General features: G+C 33.3%; 1 protein-coding gene across 1 annotated transcript in view; it reads right to left on the bottom strand.

The window, feature by feature from the left end:
* The window catches only part of LOC114330951 (retinoid-inducible serine carboxypeptidase), a 51,763-nt gene that overhangs the window by 31,843 nt on the left and 5,268 nt on the right, over positions 1-14,652 (bottom strand). The window contains exons 3-4 of the mRNA XM_028280402.2: positions 11,317-11,501; positions 8,849-8,959 (exon numbers count right to left, since the gene is read on the bottom strand). Coding sequence (XP_028136203.1) covers positions 8,849-8,959; positions 11,317-11,501 — 296 coding nt within the window. The remainder of the gene's footprint in view (positions 1-8,848; positions 8,960-11,316; positions 11,502-14,652) is intronic.

The raw sequence follows: 14,652 nt of genomic DNA on the forward strand, positions 1-14,652 counted from the left end.
GTCTGGAAGTTAGTGCTTCAGATTCATGCAAAATATCGTTGATTAAGTTTTGTACATTAATGTACCGGGTGTCCCAATAAGAATGGCTCTCGGCCATATCTCAGGAACCGTTTATAGTAGAGCTTTGAAATAAAAAATTTTATAACAAAAGTTGCCTCAGGAAAAGCCTGGAAATTATTTTCATAATTGTGTGTCCACCGCTAGAGGGCGTAATTGAATATCAAAAATAAAAAAATCTAAATTTTACAAAATTTTCCTAATGAAGGGGCACTGGAAATCCGATTATTGTATTCTTCATAAAATTCTGCGCATATTTGATTTAACAAGTTTAACTCTACCTTTACAAATAAGAGGTGGGGGTGAGTGGGAACCTTGTTATGAAAAAATGGCTGTAAGTCCGGTTCTGCTAAATCAAATTTTGAAAACTGGGTCTTGTTGAAGACAGATCTTTTTCTTCAATGTAAGCGTGATAATTTTGAACCATCCTAATAAGTAATAAGCCAGCTGGGAAGCGTTATTTAATTTTTTTCAGAAATCTAGTTTTCTTTGGAAAATATTAAATACAAGTATGCATTTTTAATCATACTTTATAAAATAAGATTAAATTAGCAATAAAATAGCGAAAACCGCATGTCGATACCTTTTTTCTATCTCAGGATATCTCGAGAAACGTGTAAATTTTATACATAACTGTTACTATCACCGGTAAACTAAGTTAATGAAAAGTAGTGTGCTGTGAAAAAAAAAAACAAAATAACAGTTTCCAGATGTCAACGTATAAAAATATAATTAATTAAAACAACAATATAAAGAGAAACAATACTATTAAAATTAAATATAACACGGAACAAAAAGAACTACTTAGTGACGACCTAAATATTCAAATTGTTGGCCATCATACACTATTCTAGAATACATTATCCAGAGAATACTAAACGCCATTCAAAGCATATCGAGAGCAGAAATTGAGACTGCTGTTCAATCTACTCTTGAAAGAGTAAATGTTTGCAACGAAAATGATGGGCAAAAATTTGAACGTTTATGTCATCACTAAAAGTTGTTTTTATTTCTTTGTAATAGGGATTTTTAACGCTTCTCATTTGTTTCGAGCCTCTGTCATATGCCGTATAATCCGTGTATAATATTAATATACGAGATATGAACGAGGCTCGAAACAAATGAGAAGCGTTGAAAAGACCTAATATACGTTGACAGCTGGAAAATATTTCTTTGTTGTTTCCATAGCACACTACTTTTAATGAATTTCGTTTACCGGTGACAGTAACAGTTATGTTTTTAAATTTACACGTTTTGTAAGATATCTCGAGATAGAAAAAAGATATTAACATGCGGTTTTCGCTATTCTGTTGCTAATTTTGTCTAATTTTGTAATATGGTATTAAAAATGCATGTTTGTATTCAATATTTTCCAAGGAACACCAGATTTCTGAAAAAAATTAAATAACGCCTTCTAGCTGGCACATTACTTAGTAAGTTGGTTCGAAATTATAACTTTACATTGACGAAAAAGATGTGTCTTCAACAAGACCAAGTTTGCAAAATTTGATTAAGCAGAACCGGACTCACTGCCAGTTTTTCATAACAAGGTTCCCACTCACCCCCAGCTCTTATTTCCAAAGGTAGACCTAAACTTGTCAAATCAAATATTCGTAGAATTTTATGAAGAATACGACGATCGGATTTCCAGTGCCCCTTCATTAGGAAAATTTTGTAAAATTTAGATTTTTTAATTTTTGATATTTAATTACGCCCTCTAGCGGGGGTCCCATAATTATGAAAATAATTTCCAGGCTTTTGCTGGGGCGACTTTTGTTATAAAATTTTTTATTTCAAAGCTCTACTATAAACGGTTCCTGAGATATGGCCGAGAGCCATTCTTATTGGGACACCCGGTACAGTTCCTCATAAAACATTCCCATTGTATGCAGGTATCCCTTGACATTAAATCAGATATGCTAATTCTGAGCTGACCCCTGCTTGTTTTCCACAGTGCTTCAATATTAGCACATGTCCGTCTAATATACAGTGTGTAACAAAAATGCAGGCCATAAATTAAATCACATATTCCAGGACCAAAAATAGTTCGACTGAACCTAACTTACCTTAGTACAAAATATGCACATAAAAAAGTTAAGTACAGCCCTTTGAAGTTATAAAATGAAAATCGATTGTTTTCAATATATCGAAAACTACACACACCGGCAAAATTAGCCGAACACCTTAAAAATGGGACATGTTTGATGTCACGAATTTCCTAAACTACTGGTCCGATTTGAGTGATTCTTTTAGTATGATATAGCCTTTTTGTTTAAGAATATCGTAGTAGTAATATTGTTGCTAGACAGGTAAATACCACTTTATACCGGGTGTACCAATCATACTGTGTTTTTTTCTTAAAGTTTGGAACACCCTGTAGAATATTCTAGCATATGTAGAATATCAAAGTTAATACTTCGTTGTAGACTGAGGCTTTCTTAACATTTTTCTTTCTGATTCATTTACTTGTGTGAGATAATAAAAAAGTTATGTGCGTTAACAATTATCCATGTTTTTCATCAATAAATCCTCATAGTAGGGGGGGGAAAGTATACTAAATTTGCAGTTACTCGAGCGTTATGGGGACCTATTGGATTGTGAAGAGTATGTGCTAAAACCAGAAAAAGGTTAAGTTAAGTTTTCCATAAAGTGGGGGACTTTTCATTTTTTAATTTAATTTTCCATTTGAAACAATCATTTTTCTCCGACTATAGCGCTATCTATCCATAGTTTGAAAAAATCTGTCGAATAAAAGTTGTTACGTAAAGAATCCAAATCTGCAATAAAAATTGGGTGCTCCTATTTAAGATTTTAAATTAAATCCCCCACCCCACCTCCGTGGGGGCTCGTGACACCCCACAGAGAAGGGTTGGGGGGTAAATTAAAAATTTTAAATACGAACCCTGCGATATTTTGCGAAATGAACATCAGATCGTAAAAATGCAAAATACACCTTTTCAATATTTTTCAACAATCTACCGAATGGCACCACACAAGAGCCCCCACGGAGGTAGGGTTTAAATCTTAAATAGGAGCCCCCAATTTTTATTGCAGATTTGGATCCTTGACCTAAAAATAAGCAAATTTTATTTGCAATATTTTGTCTAATTATGAATAGAGGTCGCTATAATCGGAAAAAACGATTGGTGGAAAGGGAAAATTAAATTAAAAAATGGAGAGTCCCACACTTTATGGAAAACTTAACTTATTTTTTTTGGATTTAGAACCTACTCTTACACAATCCAATAGGTCCACATAACGCTCGTGTAACTGCAAATTTAGCATACCTGCCTCCCCTACTATGAGGATTTATTGATAAAAAACATGGCTAGTTGTTAAAGCACATAACTTGTTTATTTTCCAACATAAGCAAATGAATTAAAAAGGAAAATGTTAAGAAAGCCCATGTCTACAATCGAGTCTTAATTTTAATATTTTACATATGCTAGAGTATTCCACAGGGTCTTCCGAACTTTAAGAAAAAAACACAGTATGATTGTAACATCCGGTATAAAATGGCATTTCCTGTCCAGCAACAATATTATTACACCGATATTCTTAACTAATAAGACTATAACATACCAAAAGAATCACTCAAATCGGACAACAGGTTTAGGAAATTCGAGACACCAAACATGTCCCATTTTTAAGGTGTTCGGCTAATTTTGCCGGTGTGTGTATTAGAGATTTTTTATCGAAAATGGACATGTTGTATTCTTATTGGTATGAATATCTTTAAAAAAAATTATAGTGAAATTTGTGCACCCCATAAAAATTTTATAAAAATTTTATGGGGGTTTTGTTCCGTTAAACCCCCCCCCCCAAACTTTTGTGTACATTCCAATTAAATTATTATTGTGGTATCATTAGTTAAAAACAACATTTTTAAAACTTTTTTGCCTCCTAGTACTTTTTCGATAAGCCAGTGTTTAGCGAGATATTCTGAATATTTGTCGAATCTACCAAATATTTGTATTATGGTTAAGTACGATTAGAGAGACCTGTAAAGATGAAAACTGACAGAGCGTGTTGCGACATTATGAGTGAAATAAAAAATTGTAACAGAAAAAGATAAAAACTGAAGACGGAATTCAACCCAACGTGAAAAAGATTAAACGTAAGAAGAGATAGAGAAATTTCTGTCAAAATTTGGTACTTATGACCCTTAAAATAACACCAAATGCTAAAATTTATTAGCCTGTGGATAGTGTGGATGTCTCGTCAGCCGAGGGTATGATCAGTGGCGTGGTAGTTTTATGGTCAAACTACGTTTTGTTCTAATTTTTATCATTGTGAGAATTAAAAAAACCAACTAATATTTTTATCTCCACCACTGAGAGCGGTCAACTTTTTGGTTGCCTGTATTCTTCGGGACATTTTATCACAAAGTGTAAATATTACTAATTTTACCGTCTTGTGGGGTATCTGCGTTCTCTTTCTTTTCCACTATTATATATATTTATTATCTCTCTTTGCCGACGTTTAAATTAGGACCCACTTGAATCTCGCTTCAACACGCGCCTCGACCTCGTCCTGAGAATTCTCCATTAGTATCTGAAAGTTTATTTTATAATTTACATTTTAGGTATATTTTAAAACATTTTAAAAAAGAAGCCACATCTCGATAAAAGATCGCTTATCTAAAAAATACTAAGAGGGAAAAATTTTAAAAAATACTGTGTTTAACTAATGGTGCCACAATAATAGTTTAATTTGAACGTACACAAATATTTGGGGGGTTTAAAAGAACAAAACCCCCATAAAATGTGTATGTAAACATATAAAAAAGGAAGCCGCATCTCGATAAAAACGAACTTATCGAAAAAATACTAAGAGGCAAAAAGTTTTAAAACATTGTGTTTAACTAATGTTATCACAATAAAAATTTAATTGGAACGTACACAAGGGTTTGGGGGGTTTAAGTGAACAAAACCCCATAAAATTTTTGTGGTGTGTACAAATTTCACTGGTATAGTTTTCTAAATACTGCTGCGATAAGAATACCACATGTCCAGTTTCAATAAAAGATCTCTAATAGTTTTTGATATACTGAAAAAAATCGATTTTTATTTTGTAACTTTAAAGGGCTGTAACTCTTCTTAGGTGCACATTTGGACTAAGGTTAGTTAGGTTTAATCGAACTATTTTTGATCCAAGAATATGTGATTTAACTTATGACCTGCATTTTTATTACACCCTGTATATTTTACAATGTGTCTCACTGGGCATTAGGGTGGGCCGAAACTGGACTTCAGAAAAAAAACGAATCAAACAGGAACGCAATACCCGTAAAAAGATGCGTATATGTGTAAAAAATACTTGTGATTTTTTGTTTTATTTTGAAAAAATGTCTTCAGCCCTCTACCAGCCCTTAAGTGACCTTGAAAAATAAATAAATAAATTAGGAACACAATACCGCTCAAAGTTTGTCTTTTACCGTGTATAAATCTTTTGTTTTTTTCTTATTATTTTAAAATGATTTTATCAGCCCTCTACCACCCTCTAACTAAAATAAAATCTCAATTTTCCAACTTTTTCCAAACACAAAATGTAAAATTAACTCCGTATAACTTTAAAGCATAAAAAGTATAATAATATAATATAAAAGTATTTAATACTGATGGTCTTGGTCGTGAAGCCTCGGATACAATCGAACAGTCCCGGCTGAGATGGATCGTCGAGAGTTATGGTACTTGTCGTCGCTTATCTTCTTAGTGCGAAATAAGCTTTCGGGTGAAACGCATGTTTATTGTTTATTTGTTGAAAGCCAAGACGAATAGATTGTGTTTGTTGTATTTGCGTGAATACCTAGCACGACCATAAATATGGCTGCTTTAAAATTAAATATTACAAGAAGTAAAGTAGAATGTCCAATTTTCGGTAACCCAGTCGACTTAAACTGTCATGTTTTACCAACGATAGAACATGTGCTTCGATGTTATTTGTTTATTCGTTATGAACTGAAGTTTACTAAATATTTTGGAAAGGAACCAAGTTTTAATGAAGTTTGTGAAGTGCTTGTGCCAAAAATCAAAAGTATATGGGAATCAGCGTCAATTCCAACCGTGTCAAAGGACCGCATCATGCAATTATTACGTAAATATCATAATAAATATTTAAACCTTATCAGATATCCAAAAAGCAAAAGAAATGTTCAATATGAGTTAAAGATTACCAGCTTCAAAGAGGAAACAAGGGATAAGTTGTTCGACATTGCTGCCTGTAAGTGTGATTTTTCTGCATGCAAGTGTGATAAATCAAGAAAAGTACCAAAGCAGGAACAGGAATTTCTTTTGGATCAACGGTCCACTAGAGATATGGCTATAGGAACTGTTGATCGTGAAACAACTAAAAAGTTGAATGTAAGGACGGAGAGACAAACAAAAGAAACAGAACGAGTACAAAAATTCAAATCTGAATTTCACAATATTTCTATGCCCAGCTGTTCTACTGAGGTCACTAGGTTATCAACAGACTCTGACAATTCTTCTTCATCTGAAGCCTCACCTAGTGTTGCAAATATTGATTTACCGTCGAAACCATCCTGTAGTCAAATGAGGATAAAGTTGCCCACATTAGGTACCATATGTGACAAATATGGAATTTCTGACAGGTCAGCAGCTGCTGTTGCCACAGCTGTATTAAAAGATGTGGGAATTATTTGCGATAGTGATACCTCAAAAGTAATCGATAAAAATAAAGTTAGAAGAGCTCGTCAAAAGAACAGAAATATCCTTAGTAATGAGTTTCAGTCTACAAATAAACCCATTAAGAGTATTTACTTTGATGGCAGGAAGGACAAAACCTTAGTGCAGGAAAAGAAAGGTGAGAGATATCATAAAAGAACTATTGCAGAAGAACATGTGTCATTGATAGAAGAACCGAATTCTGTTTATTTGGGGCACGTTACCCCATCTGCAGGCTCAGCCAAGTCAATTGGAAAGGCAATAATAGACTTTCTCATTTCAAATAACTTCTGTTTGGATAATTTAGTGGCGATTGGTTGTGACGGAACCATAGTGAATACTGGACATAAAAATGGAGTTATAACATATATCGAAAATGAACTTAAGCGACCTTTGCAATGGTTTGTGTGTGCCTTACATGCTAATGAGTTGCCATTGAGACATTTATTTCAACGTTTGGATGGAGCTACTACTGGACCTCGTCAATTCTCTGGAGTGATCGGGAAATTATTGGAAAAATGCGAACACCTTCCAATCGTAGATTTTGAAATAATTGAAAGTGATCTCCCAGAACTAACAATACCATCTAAAGAATTAAGCTCAGACCAGTCATATCTGTACGACATATGCCAAGCAATATCAAATGGCAACGTCTATGAAAATTTAGCAAATCGTAGCCCTGGAAAGTTAGCTCATTCCAGATGGCTGACAATGGCAAATAGAGTTCTCCGCCTCTACGTTGGAACCGAACATCCTACATCAAGATTGAAAGATCTTGTTCAATTTATAATTAAAGTCTATGCACCAATGTGGTTTTTTATAAAGCTTAATCCAAGTTGCACACAAGCCAGTTTGCATGTTTTCAAATCCATTACACTATCAAGATATTTAAGAGATGATCTTAAAAATATTATAGATGCAGTTATCCAACGAAACTCCTATTATATTCATCCGGAGAATCTTCTCTTATGTATGTTAACAGATAATCGTCAATGGGTACGAGAATTAGCTTTACGGAGAATTATTAAAGCCAGAAAAGAGAAAAAAGTCGGAATAAGGCAGTTTAAAATACCAGAAATAAACTTTAATGCTGCGGAGTATTTTGAGTTAATAAACTGGAGTGAATGTGAAGTAACGGCCCCACCAATGTTAGCTGACATACCAGATGATGAGCTGAAACAGTTAATTGATAGCTCTATAATTGCAGACTTTGACTTTCCAAAATATCCATGCCACACGCAAGCTGTGGAGAGATGTGTGAAATTGGTTTCGGAATCATCTTTGCTAGTTACAGGGCCAGAACGCAGAGACGGATTTATTCGATCTAAAATAAAATCAAAAGACTTTCTTGTAACTTACGATAACAAAGCACAATTTAAAATTGAATGAACGCATTTTTCTATTGATTTTTATTTCGCATTTTAGTGTGTTTAAAAATAGGATATTTATATTTTTGTTTGTTTTCGGTTTCCAATAAACTTTTAGTTCAGTTCAAATTTTGTTTTATTTCCCAACACCCTATAAAATGTGCAGTAGTTTCCCATATTTACACACAATTTTTCAGAAATAATTGTGAATTTATTATTTTTATTTTTGATTCAAGATCATTATCTGTTGGTAGAGGGTAGAATATCTTATTCTAAATGTATAAAAAAAAATAACATGAACTCTTTGCATATAATTGAAACTTTTTACAGGTATTGCTAATTAAATTAAATAATTTTGATTTAGGGTTCACTTTAGGGGTGGTAGAGGGCTGAAGATGTTTTTTTAAAAATCCTAAAAAAAATACAGTGATTATACTTACCAAAAGGCATCTTTTTGGGGGTATTGTGTATTAAAACTAAACAAATAATTTTTTCGGCCCACCCTACTGGGCATGCTTTTCCACTGTGTATTCTGTTTTGTTCATAACCAGGCTTTTTCGTTGCTGCATTTTCCACAATGACACGGCACTCAAACTATTGTGATACTGTTATCTTCCCTGCTTAGAGTCTACTTTAAGAGCTTTGAGACTTTCTATAGCCTCTTTCTCTCTGGAATGTAGAGGTGCAGTAATCTGCCAGTGGAAGAGATATTTCTGATCAAGAAATCAAAAGTCTTACCAAGTTAAATAAGTATGGAGCCCACGTAAAAATATAATCCATAGGTGCAATCCACGAGTCTCCTAATCCGATTCCTTTAAAGTTTGCTTTGATCTGCTTTTCTTTAATTGCCTAAAAATTATAGAAAAACTTTTGTTAATATCATTGTCAGTGTTACTCTTAGTAATTTTACTAAAGGAAAGCTGAATCTTCCATTTAAGCGGTGTTAATAATGATAATAATTCAGTCATTCTTTTTTTCAATTTTATAAATATACAAAAATTAAGCAAAAAATATTAAAACGACATAATTAAAATAATAACCGGACATAATATATGTATACAGGGTGTTTCATTAGTAATTGTCCATACAGTAACTGGAGAAACCTTAGCACAAAATATGAAGATTTAACCTAAAACACTTAAATAAAATATTCCTCCTTAGCGAGATACAGAGTGTTTTATTACAAATGAAGAGTACAGGGGAAAAACAAGGAATGTCACTTTTTCACTAATTTTGGCTTTTCTCGCCATGTGGTAGCAAAAGCTGAGAACTATCGACTAGGCTATTGATTCAAGACAATAAACAGAATGATACATCTATATAAATTTTATAAGAATGTTTCGAATCCATTCGGAGGACTAGAATCCATTCGGAGGACTAGGATTGTCCGCACGCCACTGAACAAAAATAAGGAATGTTAGTTAGCAGTTTTTTGGCGCATCATTAAATTAATAAGTTAATATAGATTCATATTATATTACGATTATATAACAACCACTGCTATAATTCTGCTAAGAATCTCCTAAGTAGCTTTTAGGTATCATAAGATTTAAACCTTTATTGGGGTTTATCTCAATATGTATAAAATTTGACATTCCTTGTTTTTCCCCTGTACTCTTAAAATATCCTAAAATGATATTAGCCCATTGTTTTAACACCTTCCAATATTTTTTGTTCAAACTTGACAAACGGTTTACACATGTTAGAATACTTTAACTAGTGTTAAAAGATGGTTTTGCGCTGTTACCAGAGGCGTACTGTAGGGATATATACTTCATTCCCCCCTTTTCGCTCTCACAATCTACGCTACTGTCGTAATAATCATTTCAGCATGTTTTTTGATTCTTTGTTACTTTTTACATAAACATCATCCGTTTGTCTCAATACGATAGAGTGAGTAAGTTTTGAGTTATTTGCATTTAAAAGTAATGGATTCAATTAGTATTCAAGTATTATGTATTTTAAACATTAAAAATCAGATTATGTGTTTAATACAATCTATCGCATTGAGAGAAGAGGATATTTACGTAAAAAGTAACAAAGAATAAAAAAAAACCATGCTGAAATGATTTTTACGACAGTGGCGTAGATTTTGAGGGAGGAAAAGGGGGAAAAATTAAGTATATATCCCTACAGCACGCCTCTGGTAACAGCGGAAAACTATCTTTTAACACTAGTTAAAGTAAGGTAAAGGGACTCTTGTTGGAGTCATCATCGGATAGGCCTACGCCTCTCTGATGATGTCAATAAAATAGGAGTCGAAAATCGTCGATTCAGAGTGCTGGACTGCGCTCCCTGTTCTAAGTGAAAAATAAGATTGTTTTATCTTCGCATTGAAACTGAATAAAAATGGTATACATTTTTATTTTATATTAGTATTACTCCTATAGAGTAACCAGGTCCATTTTCCTTTGGAACTTTACCAAGCTGCAGACGGGGGTTGTGAATTGCAACTTTTTAGAATTCCTTCTTGTCTTCACTGCAGCTTCCATCTGACTTGCAACTTTTAGAAGCCATGGAGGTGTTACCAGGGAAATGGACCAATAAATTTTCAATTTAAAAATCTTTTAGTAATATTTTTAATATTTTTTAATATTACTGATGTTGCTATTAGGATTGAAAACTTTACCTTTCAGTTGCCAGACGACGCTAGTCACCTACTCCATATACGTTAGTTGCAATGAGGGGATAAGCTTTCATGGTTTGGTCACTTCGAGCAGAGAGCAGCAGGCCTACGTCTCTCTGATGATGACTCCAATAAGAGTCGAAAATCGTGGATTCAGAGTGCTGGACTGCGCTCCCTGTTCTAAGTGAAAAATAAGATTGTTTTGCCTTCGCATCGCAACTGAATAAAAATGGTATAGATTTTTATTTTACTAGTTAAAGTATTCTAACATGTGTAAACCGATTGTCAAGTTTGAACAAGAAATATTGGAAGGAGTTAAAACAATGGGCTAAAATCCTTTTAGGATATTTGTAATAAAACACTCTGTATCTCGGTAAGGAGGGATATTTTATTTAAGTGTTTTAGATTAAATCTTCATATTTTGTGCTAAGGTTTCCCCAGTTACTATATGGACAATTACTAATGAAACATCCTGTGTATTATATAGGTACCGAATTAATGATTTTACTTTTTTCTTTAATTGTTTTGTTCCGAGACAAGTCTAATTTTTATAATATTTAGATAGTTTAAAATGACTTACTTTATCTAATTCTACAGCGATTTCCACGGTCATTTTTCCTCCATAAGATTCGCCAAATATATACATGGGAACTGTTCTAAAATTTGGTAGTTTATCATAAAATTGTATTAGAAAATCCAAAAAGTCCCTTGCAATTTCAGAATTATTTTGAGCATATACACCACCATCGTCTACATAGCTAAAACCTAGAAGATAATTAAAAATATATATAACCACCATTTAGATCAGTGTAATAGAATTACAATAAGGTAGACCAACAGATAACTGTTGGTCTGCCCGCTTTAAATGGTATGTAGTTGCATTAAAGGTGCATACTTGTTTAAAACTCCATAGGATGGATATAAATACAAAATAATAATGCCCCTAGGAAAGGTATGGACCTTCCCAACACGCTGAATGTAAATTGAGTTGATTATATTACGACAATATCGTAATGTAATATATTGTGTGTAAAGTGTTACGAAAATAATTACATTATAATTAATAAATTGTCGTAATGTAGTCAATTCAATTTACATCCCACGTGTTGTGAAAGTCCATACCTTTCGTAAGGGCATTATTCTTTTTTATTTATATCCATCTTACGGAGTTTGATGTATGATGTTTGAGTTCTTACAAGTGTGCACCTTTAATGCAACTACATACTAGTATTTCTTTGGTGGCTCAGCTGGCATTCAACCTGTCTAATAAAGCACTGATGATGATTTTGTAATAAAATCGAAAACGTTCTGTGACGTAGCCCTTGAATGGATTTTAATAAAATTTTTATACCTTTTACAAAGGATTTTTTCCAATAAAATTTTTGTGATTGATGGTATAGAGCCAACTACGGGAAAATGCATTCTTTTTCTTGTGGATTTTATCTTTAAAAACATTTTATCGCCAACCGTCACTAAAGTAATTCATTATTGTACTCATTTGTCGCCATTTGCGGCAGTAAAGTAACACTTTATTGTACTGAAAGAAGAATTTTATTTTACCTGCCGCGATTAATCAAATTAACCGAGATTCAATATAAGTGGTCGATAGCAGTAATCGATTATTCATTTGAGTGAACTTAAAATTTATTTACTTTAATTATTAAAAATATTGTACATAATTTACGTTATTATTAATTAAATTTATGCCAAAAACTGAAATTATGTAGTATTTTGTAATTATATTCATATAAAATTAATCAAAACTTTACCGATTTTGTAATTATTTAATATTAATATTTATCTATCGATTAAAAATCGAAAGCGGCATGCAGAAGTCATCTGTCATCACTGTCATATTTAAAAAATTTAAATTGAAAATTATATTTAGTGTAATAAAAGTGTTAAAACGAATATCAAATTATAGTATATATAGTAGTGCTGCTTTGGAAATGGAAGAAATTACATATACGCCACCTAAAATACGCAAGAAATCGTTGGAGGCAGTTTCAGAGCTTCTCCCAGCAAAATCCATCGAAAAATACAATAGACAGTATGACATAATTGAAGCATGGCCTGAAAAAAATAGTATTACTAATTATAGTGAAAGTGTTTTACTAGCATATTTCTCTAAATTGTCTAAAGAATATTCTCCATCGACTATGTGGTCCTATTATTCAATGTTGAAGGCAACTTTGACCACAAATAAAGACATAGATATAAGCAAGTTTACGAATGTCTTGCATAATTATTGTACCTATGTAACAAATGTTACAAATTTTTCTGCTAAAATTTAGGAATACATATATTAATTTATAAGTAGGTATGTAAGTAGCAATTTTCTTAATAATTTCTACTCACCTATTTCTTTTTTTTATATCTAATATCGGCCTTGTCCAGCAAGTGGTTGCGTGGGGTAGTGGTATGTGTATCTAGTTACGGACGTGTTAGTACTTGGTTCGAGTCCCCCGTAAGAAAAAATTTTTTGTTTAATATTAATGGTTATTGACATACTTAGACTATTATAAGGACTTAAAAAATGATTAAAAATAATTAAATAATTAATCGAGCTGTTGCCCAATGACGTCACCCGACAAGTCCCGACAAGTTACCCCAATGACTTCACCCGACAAGTCGGATTGTACATTGTACAATAAAAAGATCGGCGGATCTCATGGCTGCACAACTTGTGTGAACGGTATCGATATGCTCATCTATGAAACTTTAATAATTTAATCCAAGATAAAGAAGACACCTTATTTAATCCCCGTTTCGGCTTAGGCCTCTTCAGGGCAACTTAAAATCAGAATAGCCATGATAATTTCCAACCACTGCCGTGAAAATGGCACCTAAAAAAGATAATCCTGTTACAGCTTGTACCTGTAGACCCAGTCTTGTTCTTCTTCTTGACTGGCTTTACAACTCGGGATGTGTCTTCGCCACATCTACTATAGCTCTCCATATTTTACGATCTTGCGCTTCTATTTCCTTTTATTGTACCCCAATCCTAGATAAATCGGCTTCAAAATCATCCTTCCAGTACATGACTGTACAGGTCCAGTGAATTGGTACTATTCTGTTTTTGGAATCACTTGTAGACACTAAATAATATTCGGTGTAGTGTATCGCAGTCCTACGGTCATTATAAAACATCTCCATTAAAGGTGTCTCTTGACTGGTGCATGTCCTTTAAGGAAACTTATTATAACACTAAGCTGATTCTTGGTTATTTTCTGTATTATTTCAACCCTATTACCGCATATATATCCAATATATATTTTGGCACGTGCTTGGCCGGGTATATTTTCCAGAAAGAGCTACATTTGTTGTGTTTGAATCCAGGGCCTCAATTTTTGACCCTTCGCTTCATTATCGAACGTATTCGCTTTGTATACTAAAAGGATACGAAACGAATACGTTCGATAACGAAGCGAAGGGTCAAAAATCGAGGCCCAGGCTTTTTGACACTGCAACGATCCTCTTCTAACCGAAGTGTTTTGTAGCTGATGCTCTTCTGGCAAATTTTTTAGCTCTTTCATTACTGTATATTCTTCGGTCATCTGGAACAGTCTGACACTGTCCCACCTCTTGAAATTTATGTGTAAAATGTTCTGGTCAAGTTTAAAAAAATTCTTTTCTTGTGCATCATTATTTTCTTGGTCAATATCAATATCTTATATTCCGGTACTCTTCTTTGAGTGCCATCACCGCGGCGAAGGTCGGCAACCGTCATAGCTATTCGTATTTTAGAGACGGCTGCTCTGAAAAATTCATTGATGTACATCCGTACAATTCTCTCAGGTTGAGCAGCCACGATATTCTGCGTCTCCATATGCATCTTTCTTTTTCCTTGAATATTTCCCAGCATACTCAATTGGAGCAAGTTTTCGGTACTACTGATATTAAAAAATATAATAAC

The sequence above is a fragment of the Diabrotica virgifera genome, chromosome 7, assembly GCF_917563875.1.
Source record: "Diabrotica virgifera virgifera chromosome 7, PGI_DIABVI_V3a".
NCBI classification, from domain to species: Eukaryota; Metazoa; Arthropoda; class Insecta; order Coleoptera; family Chrysomelidae; genus Diabrotica; species Diabrotica virgifera.